The sequence below is a fragment of the Peromyscus californicus genome, unplaced genomic scaffold (genome assembly GCF_007827085.1).
Source record: "Peromyscus californicus insignis strain IS unplaced genomic scaffold, ASM782708v3 Scaffold_5__1_contigs__length_169319896, whole genome shotgun sequence".
Lineage (NCBI taxonomy): Eukaryota > Metazoa > Chordata > Mammalia > Rodentia > Cricetidae > Peromyscus > Peromyscus californicus.
Window position 1 is genome coordinate 56,164,969 of NW_026294573.1, and position 21,083 is coordinate 56,186,051.

General features: G+C 42.0%; 1 protein-coding gene and 1 non-coding gene across 16 annotated transcripts in view; one reads left to right on the plus strand and one right to left on the minus strand.

The window, feature by feature from the left end:
* Window positions 1-21,083, minus strand: part of Fggy (FGGY carbohydrate kinase domain containing) — a 420,639-nt gene that overhangs the window by 367,196 nt on the left and 32,360 nt on the right. For 10 of the 15 annotated variants that reach the window (XM_052715202.1, XM_052715201.1, XM_052715206.1 and 7 more), the window contains 2 exons: window positions 8,889-9,000; window positions 4,036-4,187 (listed from right to left, as the gene is read on the minus strand). The exons of 1 other annotated variant lie outside the window; for it this stretch is intronic. In XM_052715202.1, the coding sequence (XP_052571162.1) occupies window positions 4,036-4,187; window positions 8,889-9,000 (264 nt within the window). Of the gene's footprint in view, window positions 1-2,015; window positions 2,161-4,035; window positions 4,188-8,888; window positions 9,001-10,791; window positions 10,903-21,083 lie in introns of those variants that run through there. 4 more of the 15 variants (XM_052715213.1, XM_052715210.1, XM_052715212.1 and 1 more) reach the window with 3 other exon arrangements.
* On the plus strand, window positions 10,960-11,032 carry Trnak-cuu (transfer RNA lysine (anticodon CUU)). The gene has a single exon. It is a non-coding gene; the product is annotated as a tRNA-Lys (tRNA).

A 21,083-nucleotide genomic window follows, 5' to 3' on the forward strand; every position in this document is an offset into this window, starting at 1 on the left:
TCACAGCTACTAAGTTTCCTTAATTTTCACATGTCATAAAATGTTCTTTTGAATATTCCTCAACACTTGAACCTGTGAAACACCTTCCTAGCTCCCAAACTCCCGATTACCAAGTCAAACAGGCAAGCACTGGAAAGGGGAGTACAATCTGCCATTCCCTAGCCAAGACTGAAGTGAGAAGAACCGGCTATGTTTGGAGAATTCTGACTGGAACCCTGTGTATGAATTAAAGTGAGCAAGGACATAAATGACATCACATACCATCTTCTGGGCCAGGGTGCATGTGGTGTTATTTATCCTAGGACCAAAGCCACTAGAGGCTTCCATGGTGGGTAAGAAAGTTCCAGGTCTTATGCACACATTTTCTTGCCCTATTCCAATCTTCACATCCCTGCCGAAGATATCTAAGACATTCCCTCTCCAACTTCATAACCATCAACCAAACTGCACCACCCTTAAGAGGCCTTAAGAGGCTACTTACCTAACCTCTTCTCCAATTACATTCACTAAAGTCCCATCTCTCCCTTGTGACTTATATGCCATACCCAAATTACATCATAGGATATATCTAGGAAATCCTTCCTGTTTTAACTACTCGACAAAGCCTCCACTTATACCCTGAGGCTCATGTCAAATTATCTGCCTCCAGCAAGAAAACTTTGTTTCTCCCAGAATCTTTTGTATGTCCCTCTATCACTGTGCCTGGAATGTCTTCATCCAATGGCTCTGTTTCCATCCACCTGACTCCCCCACACTTCACTTACTATACGTCATGGGCTCCGCTTATGCAAGCTAAGGCTTAGTTCTTATTGTCCCCTTTTTTCTGGTGTCTTTCCAGCACTTTCTGGTTTATACTAGGAACTCAGTCAGGATTTAGAAATGCAGGAATAAAAGAAGAATACAGAAATGATGTAGTGAGATGGTCAGTGGGTAAAGGCATTTGCTGCCAAGCCTAACTACACTACCTAAGTCCGATCCCTGGGATCCCCATGGCAGAAGGCGAGAATTAATTTCTAAGTTGTCCTCTGACCTCCATACACATGTCTGTGGATAGTATACCCACACACAAATACACAAATAAAATAATAGTAATAAGTTATTTAATAGTAGACAAATGATAGCTTAATGAACTTCAGAGCACAGAATCTCATACTCTAATCTGAATATGTATTTGAACAGTTCTACTGAAGTTGTCTAATATCCCTGTATCTCCCACCAAGAGAAAAGACCCTTTCCTGATTCCCCATAAGTGCATGCTTTTCTTCACAGTACAAGAGTCAAGCATAAAATTGACAGAGGCTTTATAAATCCCCAGGCCAGCCGCAGCTGCATCACCCAACAACCTGTTAGAAATGAAACTCTCCAATTCTTAGTCTCGGCCCCAGGGCTGCTGGAACAGAATGTATGGTTTAACAAGATCTCCAGTGATTTAGTTACACATTAAAGTTTCAGAAGTGCTATAAGAAGACCTTTAATGAGATGCTAAAGCTGGTTTTAGATGTCGCTTCAATTCTGAATGCAATCATGTTAACACCAAAAGGATGTTCAACAGGAATTCTTATGCATGCCAACAAGACAAAGAGAAAATAAAGCAAAACACCTTGTCAATCTTAGGTTCACTTTCAGATATATAAATCAGCAGAAAAGCAATGTTTTGACCTTTATTAAAAAATTTTAGAAGTGGGGAGGGTGGGAGGAGGGAGGAGGGGGGATCTGTGGATAGTATGTGGAGTGAGTATGCCGGGCGGTGGTGGCGCACGCCTTTAATCCCAGCACTCGGGAGGCAGAGCCAGGCGGATCTCTGTGAGTTCGAGGCCAGCCTGGTCTCCAAAGCGAGTTTCAGGAAAGGCGCAAAGCTACACAGAGAAACCCTGTCTCGAAAAACAAACAAAAAAAAAAAAAAAGAAAATTTCTTAATAAAGAAAAATGAAAGAAAAAAATTTTAGAAGGAAATTATATTTTTTAAACTAATACATAGACAGTCACGGCAGTGCATACCAGTAGGTATAGCTTACTTGGGAATCTAAGGCAGAAGGATTGCTTGAGTCCAGGATTGCTGAGCTGTAGTGTGTTATGCCAATCTAGTGTCCACACTGAGCTTGGTAGCAACATTGTGACCCCCAATCCTAAGGACCACCAGGTTTCCTGATGAAGTATAAACTGGCAAAATGAAACAAGTAAAAAGTAAATACATAGATGTTATTAGGAAGTTATAAACCCTGTTATCTCATCTAGAAATTATATTTTCTGTTAGCTTTACTTACTGAAGACTGATCTCAAGTACAAGATGGTAAAGGTCTTGAGGTCTGCAAATGCAGATCTCCAGACAGCTATCAGTCTCATGTGAACATAGGACCATCTTCCCAGTGCTCTAAGATGAACTCAACACAACTCTTCTATATGCCCACAAAGGGAAACGCATTCAACACTTTCCTTATCTTGAAGTTAAGGTTAGGTAATCTTGAAGAACACCATCGCCTTGTTCCCAGTCCCATACCAAGTGGTATACTTCATGGAGTACTTTTAGTAGCTACTGGAAGGAGCTGGAATTTGGAGCTTGGTAACAGGTTTTAAAACCTGGCTGTATCATGCGTTTGGTAAAATCAGATGTCCTCTCTGTGTCAGTATCGCATGCTGACAACAGGCAGAACTTATTAGGACTAAACTAATTGGTGCCTATGAAACCCACAGTGCATGGCAGTGCACAACAGTTCCGTATTCTCATGTGTGTTTCAGCCCGTTTGGGTTAAATCTTAAAACTGAACTGATCCAACTTCTCACTTCATAGAAGAAAAAAAAGAGAAGTTCTAGGATAAGAATGACTTTGCCCAAAGCATACAATCGTTGAGGACAGAGGCACAATCAGATGCTCAAAAAACCCTTGACTCCTGAGAGAGACCGTGTTCAAACTCAGTAACCACAGGCGGCTTTCTGCAGATCGAAATTGACAAGACAGATCGCAAGCCAGACTTGCTTTGATAAACGTGGCCCTCCTGTTGCCTCACTGCCTACTCAGTGTTCACACGGCTGGGGCACCTTCGCAAATTCCCTTCCTCTAGCCACCTCTATACAATCCGAATAACTGATGACTCATACCACCTGAAACTCCAGAGCCAGTAATGAATCACACCAACTCTTGCTCATTTGATGGATTCTCTACCAGCAGACCACCTAGGGGTTTTAAGTCCAAGCTTCCCAGAGGAGGTGAACTTTCTCACCCATCCATCTCTGATGGGAGCCATTAAGCTGACATCACCATTTTCCACACTTCATAAAGGAGTGCTAACATCTGGAAATGGAAACCACCTGCCAGAGCTTGGACCAAGATCACCATATCACTCAGTGGCAGGGAAACTCGGGGGCAGGTAAAATGAGAAAGAGATATCTTGAATGTCAACAAGGCCAAAGATGAATAATACGGGGCTAAGAGTGTGTAGACAAAGAAGGCTCTCGCCAGAAGGACTGGACTTAAATCCCAGCCCTGCCACTTTCTAATTGGAATGGCAATTAACCTCTCTGAACTTCAGCAGAATACAGTATATTAAGAGAATTGGTTCTGGAGTCAAGTGGTCTCAAGTTCAAATCCTGGCTCTCCTGCATATGTATTATCTCACTTGTGGTGATGTGGTTCCTCTTGATGAACTGAGATTTTCTAATCTACAAGACAGAGACATTGCACTCTAAGAAAAGAAAAAATGCTTGGATACTAGTAATCCTAGTGCTCAGAAAGTGGAAGCAGGATCTTGCCCTTGAGGTGAAACAGGGCTATAAAGGAAAGCGCTGTCTCAAAACAAGGAAGAGAGCCTACTGCACAGAGTGATAGGGTTCAAGGAGATACTATGTAAAAGATCATGGTGCCTGACATCTGTGTAGGAAAAAGAAAGATTAACTGCAACCTAAACAAGAAGATGGGCTCAGCCTCTCTAGACTGTCTGGGGAAAGTCGAACACTGCAGATTTAACAGGGCACTCTTAGTCCACAGAGAAGGAGACCGTCTATAACCATTAGTGGCCTTCCCTCACCCCACACACTCACCTCCTTCAGCCAGAGGAGCTTTGGGGCCTGCATCTCCACAGACATCACACCACCCACATACTGAAGGACACCATGCTTGGTCTTGTTGATTCTCTGAACCTGGCTGACTGCTCGATGGTCCAGCCACATAATAACGTTTCGGTAGGAATCCCCTACAAAACATGAGAGAAATATGCATAGATTTGTCTTATTTTCTTTCTACTTCAGAGGAACAATGATGGATTCCAGGCAAATCACTACACAATTTCAACAGTGATTCACGTGTCAAGAATGAACAAAGTAGGAGTGGGGGACATGACTCAGTGGGTAAAGGCACTTGCCACCAAGCCTGATGACCTGAGTTTGGTCCCCGAAATCCACATACTACAAGGAGCAAATCAACTCCTGCAGGTTGCCTTCTGACCTCCACACAGGTGTCACAAGTATCCCCCCCAACACGGACACATGTACACATACACTAAATAAATAAGTGAATGTAAAATGAATTAATGAATTTAATTTAAAGTGAAAGTACCCAGCAAGGCTGTGAGGACCCTACTCCCAAGCCTTTCAATGTCATTCTAGCCGTGTCTTCCTTGACCACAACTGCAGGGTTAGAAGTCATCCATATGCACAAACCCACATTCACGGACACACGCACACAGAAATAATATTTTTAATTCAATATTAAAACTGGTTGAGATCTGTCAGTTAATTACATTACCACTCATTCTCTTCCAACTTCTGCCCTTCCTTTCCCAACCCTCTTGTTGAGAAACGAGCCTCTGAAATAGGGCTAAGGTGATACTTTGTCTTAGTCATGGACACCTTTACATATGGACAAATATTTTACAGTTACACAAGGGCATTTATATGCTTCTATGTTTAGTTTTCCCAGTCAGCTGAATTAAAATGAGCTCATTTCAGGGTGTTTTTCTCATTCTCTTGGTTGGTTTGGTGGAGTGGTTCTGAATGGGAGTGCTGACTCAAGCTGCAAAGGGAGACATAGTCTATTCATTCAGCCCCCTGGCTTCAGGGCCCACATCTCTGCAATGGGGATGCCAATGCCTTACCTAAGAGCACAGAGAGACTAACTGAATCCCTCATGTGTTAACCAGGAGACAACGCACAGCGAGCCACACCTAATTCCTTCTTCCTGGCTGGTCCAGGGGGGATTCATGAAGAGCAACTGAAAGCCAGTTGGAGAAGGAGTCTATAGCCTTCCTGCCCTAACTCTCTCTGATGTACACCTGGGTAGCTAGCTGCCCCTTCCTTTCTTCCTGGCTTCCATGAATTCATGACAGAATGTACTGATGGGCAAGCCTTCTTCCTTTTATCATCTCTGATGTCTCCTGTTATATTTTGTGATTAACACTGTGTCCAAAAGCAAGTTGGGGAAGGAAAGGATTTGTTTGGCTTACGTGTCCTGACCACGGTCAATCACTGAAGTAAGTCAGGGCAAGAACTCAAGAAGTAGCAGGGGCAGGAACTGTGGAGGAATGCTGTTTCCTGGCCTCCTCTCCAAGGCTTGCTCAGCTACCTTTCTGAAACCTTCCAATTCACCTGCCCAGGGGTGGCACTGTCCATAGTGAGCTAGGTCCTCCCACATCAATCAACAATTAAGAAAATGCCATACAGACACATTTACAGGCCAAACTAATAGAGGCCCTGCCTCAATTGACGTTCTCACTTCCCAAGTGACTCTAGATTGTGTCAAGTTGACAAACACTAAGGAGCATACCTCCCAGGGTTCACTGTGGAGAAATCAGCACAAACACCTTGTATATCATCAGTACAACACCACTGAGACCCGGTGATGATATGTGAGAGTCAGTCACACATACTAATTTAGTAATGAAATAGCTATAGAACTACAAATCTTGCTAGGAACAGGTGTTTATGTGTCTAAGCATCACCTACTGTGCTAGTCATTTCACACATATCATCTCATTTAATCTGCAAAACAACCCTCCATTGATCATTATCCTGAGTTTGCAATGGCAACTAAGACTCTATGGTTGAAGATGTTCCCAGACGGCAGCTGGGAAATCCATGAGGTGTGCTGTGAAACCAGACCTGTGTGGGTAACAAGTAAACTGGGAAAGGGAATGCACAAGACTCAGATGTGTCAACATGACTAAATGTGTAGTGAGGAGATTTTAAAAGTCCAATGCAGCCTGGCCACACTGCAGATGTGGCCACATAGAGTAGTAGCACAAACTCACGTGTTTATGTGCAGCAATAAGAATGGTCATGTGGGAAAGGCCTACATTGAAGAAAATTTTTTTCTTCAAAAAAAGACATCTATCTTCAAATATAGCTAAATTTCTTTTTTATCCTAAGAAGTGGGTATCAAAAGTCTATTATGTTATCATTTTATTTTCATGTATCCTGAAAATAATTTTTAGCTAAATATAATCAACCTAAGAAGGTTTCTAAAGGAATTACAAAGTAAAGATCATTCACTGGTTTCCCAGACTAGAAAAATTTAAAGTCTCACATAGCTTTGAAAAAAAAAATACAAAATGAAACAAAGACCGAGCACAAGAACATTAAAAGGCATTTTTCATAAGTAGCAAAATGGTTCTCCTGTATAACCGAACTATTTCAGAGTCTGATTCTTAGACCAAGATACACATGTCACCTGGATGACATTCAGGGCCTACCCAGAGCCATCGATGCTTCCACATGTGCGCAGGTGCACAGGCATGCTGGGTGTTGTTTAAATGTGTGGTGTGTAGAACTGCTATGAGACAGAAATGCCTGGAGTCAAACTTCCAACCGTGGTAACAAGGAACAGCAGCTGCTGCCGCTCCACTATCTTCTACAGTCAGAACTACACAATGAAAACTGAATACCGATTGTAATTCACTTTCCATTTTAGATAAAAACTGGAAAGCTAATCTTTGTTTAGATCTCCTAGAAAGTACGCATAAAGGACTCCACTGAAAGTCTGCTTAGTTTTTCATTGCTTCTACACACCAGGCACAGTGAGGGTGCTGGTGCTCTGTCCCTCTCAGAAGAAACCATGGGAACGCAGAAGGGCAGCTTAGAGGAGTCGCCCCTGAGCTGAGTCTGGGGCTGCGCACACAGACAAGCTTTATTTAACTCTGAAAATGTCTGGTCCCTGCTCAGCCACGGTAAGGGAAAGAAAGGGAGAGAGCACAACAGGAACAGGCACAGAGAGCAAAACCCAGACCCAGAAACACAGCACATTTTAAGGGAATTTGAGGAAGTTCCAGAAGGCAGAACTGGAGTTACAGAGCCACCTTAGAGAGCAGAGTATTCATCCTCACGGACTACTTGTGCATTTAAAAATTTGAACAATTCACTCAAGATGTAGTATATTTCCAGCATACAGTAAATCATCATCATCATCCTCATCATCATCATCACCACCACCACCACCATCATCATAACATTAATAATACAATATGAGCAAAAACATCTAAATATTAGATGACTGTTGCACACAACCTAGGTCCAAACTCCCTTCACAATCTACAATTATCAGCACTGGGCACTCCCTCCCCAAAACTTCACTAAGGGGACAGTTAGAGGCTTGGGTACAGAGTGTCTGCAGGGGGAGAAAGAACAAGCACCTGGCTGACCTCCAAAGCAAGAAGAATGCTTTAAAAGGCAAACACTGGGCCTATTTTCCCACAGTGATACTAACTGTTCTTAAACTGCTTTCCTTAGTATGTGTTAGCTTTTCATATTTTGGTTAGCATCTATAGACAGCTGCACTTTTACCAGTCTTGCGTGTTTGGCTTTAATGATTTTCAGGGTGATCTGCCTGATATGCATAATCACTTGGTCCAACCAAATCTTCTTCCCACCTTGCAAGTGGAAAAAAGGTTTTCAAAAAACTTTAAAACCACCTTTAAAATTCTAATTTCATTTTCGAGCACAATATAATCCACCTCAGATAAAAATCTAACCTTAATATAATCTGTAGCAAGCTAAGAAGGTGTTGAGGGGTTGCATCAGCTGGATGCAGTTGAAGAATGGGTCTATTTTAATATTTTAGGTAGAATGTCATCATCACTTCACAGAGTTGCCACTGAGCTCTGCTTTAAATGGAGTGCTTTTAACAAGTCTATCCGCAGTGCGAAGCAGGACAGTGAGCAGAGAGATAGATGCACACAGAAGCTGCTTTAAGAAGGAGCTGTGGTCTTCCACTGCAAATGTCACTTCTAATATTTTTACTGTCCATTCACTTGTACCCAGAAATTTTGCACAGCCAGAAATACTAGGGAAACTAAGATTGATAAGGCCTGTGATGGTTAGTGTTAATTATCAACTTGAAAAATTCAGAAGTCCCTGGGAGATGGGTCTCTGAGCTTGCCAGTGAAGGATTTTCTTAATTGGGTTAGTGGGAAGATACACCCTGGATGTGGGCAGGTGCATCTCAAGGGGTGGGCCCTGAAGTGAATGAGAGGGGCTGAAGGAGTGAAGGAGCTTGTATACACACTTGTTGCTCTTGTCTTCTGACTGCAGATCTAAAGTAAGCAGCTGTTTCAAGCTCCTGCGGCCAAGACTTCCCTATCTCTGCATAATGGGGAACTGTATGCTAAAGTAAACCTTCTCGCCCTTAGATGACCTCTGGTGGAATATTTCATTGTCAAAACAAAACAAATGTAAAGTTCTATCTCAAGCCAACCACATACACATTTGGGGAGATAAACCTCATGAAACCTTGTGAAAAGATGTCCAGTTGACAATAATGCCCCAGTCAGAATTACAAACAATATATTTTTAGTAGATCAGACAGTATGGATTCCTTGAAATTTAGGATTCTTGGCACTTAAAGTCCTAAACATGAGGCTTCCTCCTTCAGTAGCCTGAAGAGGAAGGGACAAGAGCAGTCCTACCTTCATGGTTCACTGGTAAAGGATGAAACTGTTTATCCAACACAACCAAAGAACATGTGGCATCAAACCCAAGTCCTCGGATTCGGTGTACATCAATCCCTTGAACAACTTTCTGTTTTAAAAGCAAGCAAACAAAACATGAATTACAACATGGGCTCTTAAAACCTTGAAGAAAAAGTTACTACTAGAAGGAAATGAAAGCAAAAATATTAAAGTTACCTAAAACATGTCATAAAAAAGTTTAGTATCACTATTTAATTTAAAATAATTCTCCATCATGTAATGCTGTGTGTCCAAAGGACAGAGTGGGGCTTCCACCAGCAGCACCCCACGGCTGTCATCCTAAATGAAATGTACTGACAGGGAAATTACTCCTGAAAGAAGCCAAACTTCCCAGGTTCCCATCATGGAAAGCTTTATAGTTGGGGCTAGAGAAATGGCTGAGAGGTTAAGAACACTTGCTGCTCACAGGACTGAGTTCCCAGCACCCATGGTGGCTCATAATCGACAGTCCCAAGAGACCTGACTCACTCTTCTGACCTCTGCAAGCACCAGGGATGTACCTGGAACATTCAGGAAAAACATCCATATACATAAAATAAAATTTTAGGAATTCTCGTTTCGAAAATGTTATACTTGGGTTGAAGATGAAGCTCGGTGGTAGAGTGCCTGCATTCAATGCACCAGGACTTGAATTCAATTCCCAATATGGAAAAACCAAAAAGAAAGTTTTATGATGAAGCAAACTGAAACCTTTGATCCATGACATCATAAAAATGTCTGGGATTTTACAGCAATCTTTGACTTTCTAAAAAAAGTTTAATATCACTAAAATACTAAAAGAACCTATAAATTAATAAGAAAAAGACAATCAATCCAACTGAAAATAATATAAAGCAAAGGTCAAAGTGTATGAAGTTTTCCAATAGTACTACAATTAATCAATGCAAATAAAATAGCAATTTTTGCTTCTTACATTGTGAAACCATTAATGGTTAGTTGTATACAGCAGTGGTTCCACCCCTCTTAAAGCATCTATGGACAGGTAATGATTAATCAAATTCATTTAGTCACACAAAAGAAGGAGGCAGAGGAACAACGGAAGCAGAAGAGCACAAGACAGTAGCAGAGGGCCTAGCTGGGAAGAGGAAGGGATCCACAGAGGGGGGATGGAGTGATATGATCAAAACACATTACACAGATGTGTGAAAATGTCACAATAAAACCCATTGTTGTCTATAATTAATATACGCCAACTAATTTTTTAAAGAAATTTATAAGTAATCCTTCTTGAACATTATTATAGCAAAGTAATTACTGGGCACAAATTTGTAAAGTAATTTGACAGTACCTATTAAAATACACTTATAACTATTGGCCCAGCAATATCACTTTTGGGAATACATCTTAGAAACTTATGACCTTAAGTAAACAAAGTCATATATAATATGGCTACTTGCTAACAATATATTTAAAAACCCAATAAATGATTTTTAAGTAAATTATGCTGTATTTATATAATAGAAAACAGAAACTAAAAAGAGACACAAAGAAGAAATTTCTGGGCACAGTGTTATGACAGGGTTAGCAAATCTTCCTAGGAAAATAAAATATAATACTGGATAAAATCATCAATCGTGACCATTGGAAGGCCATGGAAATTGATCAAAACTACATAACAAATTGAGAAGCATTGTTGCTAGAGTTTTCCTGCCTGGCCCACAGTCAGGACAAATCTCTGACACCCGCCAGTCCCAAGCCGCTTAAACCCGATCAAATAAACATAGAGACTTATTTTGGTTACAAACTGTATGGCCGTGGCAGGCTTCTTGCTAACTGTTCTTGCAGCTTAAATTAATCCATTTCTATTAATCTATATCTTGCCACGTGGCTTGTGGCTTACCGGTACTTTACATCTTCCTTGTCCTGATGGCGGCTGGCAGTCTCTCCTCCCAGCTTCCTGTTCTCTCAATTTTCCTCTCTGTTAGTCCCGCCTATACTTCCTGGCAGAACACTGTATACATAATAAATAAATAAATTTAAAAAAAAAAAAAAAAAAAAAAAAAAAAAAGCCCGGCTAGCTCAGTCGGTAGAGCATGAGACTCTTAATCTCAGGGTCGTGGGTTCGTGCCCCACGTTGGGCGCCATTTGTTGCTAGAGTTTTCCTGCCTGGCCCACAGTCAGGACAAATCTCTGACACCCGCCAGTCCCAAAGCATATTTTTTGAAAAACAAAATTTATGCTTAAAAGATAGAAAATTAAATTTTAAATCCAGTTCTAAGTACTTTCTCTGGGGAAATTTATGAAACATTTAAGGAGGAACCCTTACCAATGTCAGACATTTAGAACAGATCACAGAGGAAAGCATGTCCAGGAAATCCTACAGGGTCAGCATTGCATTAATGTCAGTTAGAAATACATTAAAAGGAGCACTACAGGGGAGTATTTGTTACAAACGTAAGTACAAAAACAGCAAAACACTAGCAAATCAAATCTTACACCACATAAAACTGACACCCATGTGTAATTACCCAAAATTTGCAAGGACGGCTTAATAATCAGTAATTAATGTAAGACATATGTTAACAGAATACAGCACAAACCTGAAATTACAACCTTGAAACAATCCAAAACCCTCCTCCAAAACAAAACAACAGCAACAAATGAATCAAAAGCTAAAAGAATGGAATTTATACAAACAAGAGCAAAACATCAGAAAAACTCAGGGCTAACATCATAACTGATAGTAAGATTCATTACTGCCCCCAATAGACGCAAAGTAAGGACATTTCCATTAGCACTTCTACCCAACCTGCGCTAGCATTCAGGGCCAGTGAAATAAGGGAAGAAAAATAAATTAAAGGGATACAAAACATAAAAAAAAAGCTAAAGTATTTCTTTGCCAATGATACGATTTCATTTGCTGAAAATACTAATACGTGTGTGTGTGTGTGTGTGTGTGTGTGTGTGTGTGTGTGTGTGTGTATACTTTTTAAAAAATTACTACAGGGGGCCTGGGGAGATGGGTTAAGAGCAATTTCTGCTCTTGTAGAGGACCTGAGTTCAGTTCCAAACATCAACATTGGTGTGACTTACAACTGCTAGTAACTCCAGCTCCAGGGAGATTTGATGCCTCTGGCTTCCAAGGGCACATGCACTCATGTGAACAACACACACACACACACACACACACACACACACACACACACACACACACACACAAATTTAAAAATAAAATCTTTAAAAAGCTACTAAAACTAATAAGCAAATCCAATAAGACCACAAGATTGAAGGTTAACAAATAAAAAACAGTGGTATTTCTACATCATAGCAACTAATGTATCAAAAATTAAATTAAGAAAATAATCCAATTAATAACAACATAAAAATATTCAAGATCAAGGTTGAAGGTCTGATTTATATCAGAGCCCCCCCCAAGACTCAGAACATCTCAGGAGGAGCAGAAAGAATGTAAGATGGGGAGGAGTGCGATGGAATGATGTCCTTGGATATGACATGGCTATGACACCCATGAAGTCATAGCACTTTGGGTTCCTGTACAAGACAGAGCCTATCAATATGCTCATGAGACCCCACCCACCCCTGAGGTGCTAGCAATTGGCTGCTGCTGGAAGAGGAGTCATTTTTCAAAGGATAGTGCTGGTAGGTTGCTCATTCTCAGCTCTGGAAAGTGGTCCCACACCCATTCCCATGCACACAGGACCAACTGGACTCAGCGGATTATGAAGAAGTAGAGGAGGAGGAGGAAGGAGGGAATAATTAAGATGGAAGGAGGAAATATTTGGGGGATTTAGATGGAGTGGAACAGGTGTATTTGGGTTGGATTTAATCAAGACACATTGTGTGGTGGGTTTGAGAGAAAATGGTCCCTAATGGGAGTGGCACTATTAGGAGATGTGGCCTTGTTGGAGGAAGTGTGTCACTGTGGGGGAGGGCTTTGAGGTCTCTTTAGCTCAAGCTTCCCTAGGTGTGACAGTTGGTCGAATTCCTGTTGCCTGCAAGATGTAGCACTCTCAGCTCCAGCACCACATCTGCCTGCACACTGCCATGCTCCCCATCATGATGATAATGGACTGAACCTCTGAAACTGTGAGTTTTCTTTATAAGAGTTGCTGTGGTCATGGTGTCTCTTCACAGCACTAGAAAACCCTAACTAAGACACACTGTAGACATATAGGAAATTGTCAAATAATACAAAATATTCCTTAATACAAAAAGAAGTTCAAGGTCTATACCCTGAGACAATAGAACACTGCTACAAAGGGTACATATAAAGAAGCAAGCCATGCTGAGAAAATTCGACATTGTTAAAATGACAGTCTCTTCAAATTAATTTATAGATCCTATGTCAAATACTAAGGAAATATGGGGAAATTAGAACTTCCAAGAATTGCAGGCACAAATGCAAAACATGACCACTCTGGAAAAAGCTGATTGTGATTTTCATCTGTATTCCCCCTAATGGTTAATGATGTTGGACATCTTTACAAAAATTTGTACCTTAGTTAGGGACAGAATAATGAAAAAAACCGACATCAATGGGAGTGACTTGTTAAAGAGATTGGCAGATAGTCAACATAATTGTAGAGGCCCCGAGGGCATTTCAAAAACCTAGGAGCCAACACTCCTGTAACAAGCTCAAAGACCCCGATTGCCAAATCTACTTCAGGGATCATGCCCAGAGCACTCTCTTTGGGCCAGGTGCTCACAGCTACCTCAGGATCCCATTCCCTCTTTTCATCAACAAAGGGCGCCATGGCAATTGCAGCTGTGGTTCAAACAGTCCCAGGTTAGTGGCCTTTGGTGATGACTATATTGTACCAAGGGTTTTCCTTTGGGCCACCAACCAGCTCCCAAATCATGACATGGAGACTTATTAGTTTTGAATGCTCAGCCTTAGCTTAGCTCTTATTTTAATAAGAGCTCTCTTTATCTATAATTTTCCTTTCTTTCTTTCCTTCCTTCCTTTTTTCCTTCCTTCCTCCCTTCCTTCCTTCTTTCCTTCCTTCCTTCCTTTCTTCCTTCCTTCCTTTCTTTCTTTCTTTCTGTCCTACTTTTCTGCTTCTCAGGTCTGCCTGGCAGCTGCCTGGCTTCTGGCCTCAGGTGTGTCCCTCTCTTTCTCCCTCGTTCTCTCCTCCACCTTCTCTCTGCCTAGATTTCTCCAACGACTTGTTCTCTCTGCCCATCAGTCCTGCCTAACCCTCTCCTGCCTAGCTATTGGCCGCTCAGCTTTTTTTTTATTAGACCAATCAGGTGCCTTAGGCAAGCAAGGTGAAAGAGCAACACATTTTTACATAATTCAACAAATGCAGCATAAACAAATTTAACACACCTTTACACAGTTAAAGTAATATTCCTCCGCATAAACAAATGTAACGCATCTTTGCCCAGTTAAAATAATGTGGTGCTGGTTCTGCTGGCACACAAGATGCACTGATATTTCAAAGGACAACCTGGGAACTGGGCAGAAGTTTGTCACAGTTTCAATATCCTCTCAAAAAATGCCTAATGGAGCTCTGGACAGGGGCTGCAGAAAGGTTGAAGAAAGGTAGAACCAGGGATGGCCTATGACCAGCCAATTTATGAAGAACAAGACTTCCTGAGACTTAGGGGCCCATTCCTGTGGTGATATATTGTGTACCAATAAACTTATCTGGGGATCAGAGGACACAGCCAGCCACTAGATTAGACATAGAGGTCAGGCAGTGGTGGCACACACCTTTAATCCTAGCACTTGAGATCTCATGCCTTTGCTACCAAGTATTTGGGAAGCACACATGCCTTTAATCCCAGCACCAGGAAGGATGTAAGATGGCAGGGCACAGAAAGATATATAAGGCGTGAGTAAACAGGAAGTCTCTCTCTTGAGACTGAGGATTTCGTAGAGGTAAGAACTTGTGGCTTGCTCTGCTTCTCTGATCTTTCAGCTTTGACCCTAATATCTGGCTCTGGGTTTTGTTTATCAGTAAGACCTGTTAAGATTCATGTTACACATTCCTGATCACATTAAGTTTAAGCTTTCAGATTTAACATCTATACTGCAGGGCTTGGGACTTGCTTGCTTTGATCCAGTTAGTTACTCTTCTATTTCTCCTTTATGGAATTAGAATGTTTACCTTGTGTCTGCCACACCATTGTATCTTGGAAGCAATAGAATCTGGCTTTTGTTTTCCTTTTAATTTGTTTTATTTATGTTCTCAGCTGAGTTTGCTTTGAGCCAAAGATGAGACCTTGGATGTGGATTTTTAAAATTTATTTCCTGTATGTTTGTGAATGTGGTGTATATGTGTGTGAAGCATGCATACGTGCAGATGCATCTGTACATGCATGAGTGTGTGGAGGATCTTCTCCTATTACTATCCACCTTATTTATTAACAGTGTCTCTCCCTGAACCTGGGTTTTGCCATTTTGGCTAGGTTGGCCAGAGAGACACTAGGATGCCCCTGTCACTTTCTCCAATACCCAAGACTCGAGTAACTAACAGGCACACACCACCCTGCCCACCTTTTGTGTGTATTTCTGGAGATACAAATTCAGATTTCCACGCTTGTACAGTGAGCACTTTATCTACTAAGCCATCTCCCCAGCCTCCCCGGACTTGGAGTTTTAAATTCATCTTAAAATGTAGAACTTGGCCCTGCTGGAACTATTAGACTTGCAATCTAGGATCCAATTTCTTAGTATTTAATATGCACCACAAAAGAGCAACATACAATTATTACAGATTTCCAACAAAAGCAGTATTCTATTTTTGAAGTAATATGAGCAACATATTCTCAAATGTTGCAATAAATGAAGCATCGACTATGCATGTGCATTATTTAGTCCCTTGAATTTAAACCTTACAAAGCGCACTAAAGGAAAAACTTAATATACTATACATTTGTGGTTACATGGGGCATCCATCAATGACAAGCCAGTCCTAAAATCTCCTTGTTGTGTGGCTCTGCTGGCTTCTGTGCCCTGAGTGCACATCAATGGGCTCACTCATGTCCCAGAGACTGCAGTAGTCTAAAGAGGAAGTTTGAGAAAATATGAGTGACTCAATGAAAGCCTAGAGCAGGCGCCACGGGACATGGTATCCAACAGCCAGCCACGGCTTGGTCTCAACTCTCCCACTTTTGCACTGACCTCAGTCTTTCTGAGTCTTGGTTTCCTGGAAATAAGGGAGCCACATAGGGAAGACTGCAGGCTTTGGGGGCTTTCAGTACCACAGAATCAGAGCATCTCCATGGGAAAGCAGAGAGCCTACCCAGTGCTGCATTAATTGTATCTCCTTAAGGTGTTTTATGCTCCAAGTACAGCATGTTCTCTGATATGAACACAGATACAAATGATAGGCAAAGAAGAAGCAACAGCAAACTGCAGACCCAAATCTTTGTGAGGATTTATGAGTGTAGCGTTCCACCAAGACCAAAGATAATGTTTTCTCAATTTATTTTATGAATCCCCTTAGGCCTAAGCTGCTCTGGGTTCAAATCACAGCTTTTCAGCGGTAAAATCTCCACGTCTCCACTTCTACAAGGGGCCATTCACAGGAATTGATAAAATAACAGTGTTACACATTAAGTCTAACTTAGCTAGCCTTACAAGGATATACCTTACAAGCATACCTCTCCACACCAAGGGATACTCTCTTCCCCACTTTCCCCTCCTAGCCTATCCCAGAGAGCTGCTTTCAGAGTCGCATTACCACGAGGCCTCTGGGACTCAGCCATGAACTCTTATTTATAGTCTTGTTAGTGGGGGAAGAAAGAGTAGTAAGGTCATTCCAGAAATCTGGCAGAAAGAGATTTCCCTTGCTAGAGACAAATCACGTCATTCTTCTAAAGAATTTCCAGGGACCAGGTTTGCTGAAGCTTTATTGGGGAAACTGATCCCTGTCTAACTACTGTCAACTTGCAGCTCTGAAGCAGCAAACAAGTTTTTGGGGGAAGGGACTGTGCATCTTTTGTCCTTACTATGGGAATGGCTTCAATCCTGCATGTGGTTTAAATCAGCAAGCTCTGCCATATTGGGTGTAGCTATGGCACTCCCAAGAAGCCCCCAGCACACACACTGAGAAATGGGAGTATGCAGGTCAAGTTTTATATTCAGCTCTGCTGAGAGCAAGGGTCAAAGCCTTGGGGCATCATGGACAGAATCCAGCTCATAGCGAAGGTCCAGGGGGCTGGTACTGTACTCTCTCAAATATGAATTTGAATGTCTTTGTCAGTTGCACAGGCATGCATAAAGTTATGTAATCCCAGATGCCCTGGGGTCCCATCATCCCATTAGCTGCAAAACCCGCACACTCACTCAGCTGGTCCTTAGAAAGCACAATCAAGTCCTTCTAGGTCAGGCTGTGTTCATACAGATATTTGGGAAACAATGGAGAGTAAAATATTTTTTTCTTTAATTCTTGCTCTTTAGGAGATGACATTTTAGCATAGGCCAGTGTTTCTCAACTTTCTTAATGCTGTGACCCTTTAATACAGTTCCTCATGTTGTGATGACCTTCATTCATAAAATTATTTTTGTTGCTACTTCATAACTGTAATTTTGCTATTGTTATGATTCATAATGTAAATATCTGTGTTTTCCAATGACCCTAGGTAACCCTTATGAAAGGGTCATTCGATCCCCCAAAGGGGTTGTGAGCTAAAGGTAAATAGCTGGCATAGGTAAATAGCCAATGAGTCAAATAAATGATAGAGTGTAGGTATAATACACCCCTGATTAGTCAAGCTGATTGGTGAAAAGGATCATAAGCGCCAGAGGAAGGAAAGGTAGTTTCCAAAATGGGGCATCTGGAGGGAGGAAGGACTTTCAAGAATAAGCAACTGACCCAGTGTTCTTAGCAGTGTTCTTAGCAGGGATGCAGCCAAGGGGGAGGTTCTGAGTGAGGAACAGCAATGAAAGGAATACAACTTATATGGAGCATGCTACATACAAGACTCCAAGACAGAATTGTCTAAGACCTCCTGCAGTGAACAGTAAAAGGAAAAAAACTAGTCCTGGATTTGACATAGTGCAGGGGTGTACAGTAGTGTGCCTTGATGATAAGCGATGAAGGAAAGCCAGACACTTCCATTTATGTCAGTGGTCCAAAAGTTCTTCCACTAGCTGAAGTTCTGAAAGCCCCTCTGTCTCCTCCACTGCCACCACATCCCATGAGACCTTCTTCCCCCAGCCTCTCACTTCATCTCCATTTGTTCCTTAGCAAAATTCTGATCCTGACATAGTCAAAGGCAAGAAGATGCTCTGGGCAGAGTGGTTCTATGTTTGAACACAGGACAGGGGATGGGGGCTAGAAATGAGAGCCAGGAGCACATCAAGAATGACTCAGAGAGAATCATGGTGCTACTGACGATGGAAACAAGAGAGTTTAAACACAGAAACCATCACTCTAGTCGAAAGAGACGAGATTAGAGAAGTAGCACAGAAGCTAAGACATGTATTTAGCTCTGAAAATGATGTGGGCAGTAGGTGCTGGGAGCAGAGAACACACAGACTTCTCCCATATGAACCTGGGCCATCACTACCTGGGAACCCTGGAAATGGAAACAACAGCCCCGCCCCTATTTACCTTGTAAGCATAACTGAATTCATATGGAAGTGTTCTGCAAACTATAGCGATTCTCTGTATATAAGAAGCTAAAATTACTGCTCAACCCCATATGCCCTTCTCTTCATTGTCCATACAGAGAGCACCAACCTAGAACAAAATCGCACTTCATTAGCTTCATATGTTTGTGGGGTTTTATTCCCATGCAGATAAGGTATTTCATCTTTAGGAGCAGGGAACCTGTGATGTTTCTCTATATATGTTCCAGTGCTCAACAAAGAGCATAGCATACAGTTGGTGCTCCATAAATATTTTCAGAATAAATAAAATAACACTATCTGGGAGTAAGGAAATGGTTCAGTTGGTAATGTGCTTGCCTTACAAGCATGAGAACCGGAGTTTGATGCCTAGTACCCATGTCAAGAAGTTGGCTTGTTGCTTTCAATCCTAGTGCTGGGGGGTGGAGCCAAGAGGATCATTGGGGCTCAATGGCCAGACAGCATCGCTTACTAGATGAGCTCAGACCCCAGGGAGATACTCTTGATACAAAAAGCAAGGTGCAGGGCTCCTTAGGAATGACATTCCAGGATGTCTTCAAGCTTTTACATACACCCCTGCACACCTGTATGCACACACACATATGCACACTGCACACAAATGTGTACCCCTACGAACATATGCACATCATACACACAAACGCACATACATAGATACAAATTTCAAAAAAGAACAACATTCAACAAATGGCCATTAGCCACATGATGCTTTCAGCTTATCTTCTTGTTCTCAGTGGAAATTCAGTAATCTAAAAACTGCTGATATCCTTATCTCCTTGGAATGTTATAGATTTGTGGACCCTTTACGACCAGGGACTGTGTGTGTCTTCTAGGACTTCCATGTTTCCAGAGAATGTTTTAGGTGTGCTGGATACTGGCCCAAAAAGGCATGTCGATTTTAAGGATCCACATTTTCCCCATGAGCAACAGCCAGGTAAAGGCACTACCATGCAGTGCTTACACTAGCCAGCAAGGTGAGCTTCTGGCCTCTGACACACCAGCAACCTAAAACACCTCTGACTCCAAGCAGGAGTCACAGGGAGGGGCTGAGGCTGGAGAGAGGGAGGGGTGAGGCCCTCAAGGCCTTCCTCTGAGTCATCTTAAGACCCCTTGTTGCTTCTGAAATACTTCAAAGCCCTCTTTTCGCATCTTCAAAAGAAGAAAAACTGTTTACAAATATTGTTATGAGGAGAAAATGAAGTGATGGGCACACAATATAGAGCACAGCATCTAGAACATGATTAATAACCAAGGGATGCAAGCTGCCATCATCATCATCATCACCACCTTGTCATTATTACTGTCACTTTTATTGTTATTAATTCAACTAAGGGAAAAAATTAATCTCCCAGGACATGACAGAAAAAAAAAAAACAGAGAAAATGAAGTTCACAACTGTTCTCAAGATCTCTGCTTCCCGGAGTCAGTGAGAAAACATAAACAGGCCAGAGTAGAAGGGATGCCAGCCCTTGATCAGTGGTCCTCAACCTGTGGTTCATGACCCTTTGGGTGATCAAATATCAGATATCCTGCATAGCGGATATTTACGTTATAATTTATAACAGTAGCAAAATTACAGTTATGAAGTAGCAACTAAATAATTTTATGGTTGGGGGTCACCACAACACAAGGAACTGTATTAAGGGGTCACAGCAAAAGGAAGGTGGAGAACCACTGGCCTAGACCAATGCTTTTCAAAGTCTTCCACAGGAGCCCTAACCAGAGGAAAGGGGTGAATACTCCCCAGAGGTACCATCCTTTGCACTTGAGCTTCTAGCATTTTGTCTCAGAAATCCACTCACCCAGCTCTGCTCACTGTGTTCTCACTGCCAAAGGCAACAATGATTGCTTAACCCCTGGCCCTGCTGGGACCTTTGGTATGCCTTAATTCATTACATCATCACAACAACCTTATCAGGCTGGGGACCCTTATTAACCTTCTTTTACAGAGATGAAAACTGAGCAAGAAATGGTAGCTGGTCCAAGATCACAAGCTAAACAATGCTAGAACAGGAGCTCCCACTCAGGCAGTTCGACAACAGAATGCATACTTTAATGTATCAAAAATGCCTCCTCCTTAGAGTTCCTACTCGAATGAGGTTCCGAGCAGACACACCACACTCCAGGCACACCCCCACATCTCCATACACCATGTGAGAGGCCAGGCCTAAGGCCCATGGGCTCTCTGCAGATCTACTGCAGTGAGAGGCATGGCTGAGCACTAATGCCCTGCACTTCTGTGGCTATCAGGGTTGACACAAATGATGAGCTGGCCACCACTGGGACATGATTAAAAGTCTGCCATTAAACCAAGCTGTGCTGGCATAGACCTGCTTTAAGGGAGCTCTTCATTGGGGAACTATATTTTTTTTTCTTGACAATTTCCTTAATGGCAAGAATGTTGGAAGAACAAAAGAGACCCAAGGGCAAAGAGCAGAAGATTTTCATGGAGGCAGGGGCTGGGAGCATGGAGAAAAGAGGAAAATTAAACAGGCAGAAGAGATGATGACCCCTCTTTGATTTCTGCAGAGTGCTTGGGTGGCCCAACCCACCCCTCTGCAATTTTCTCC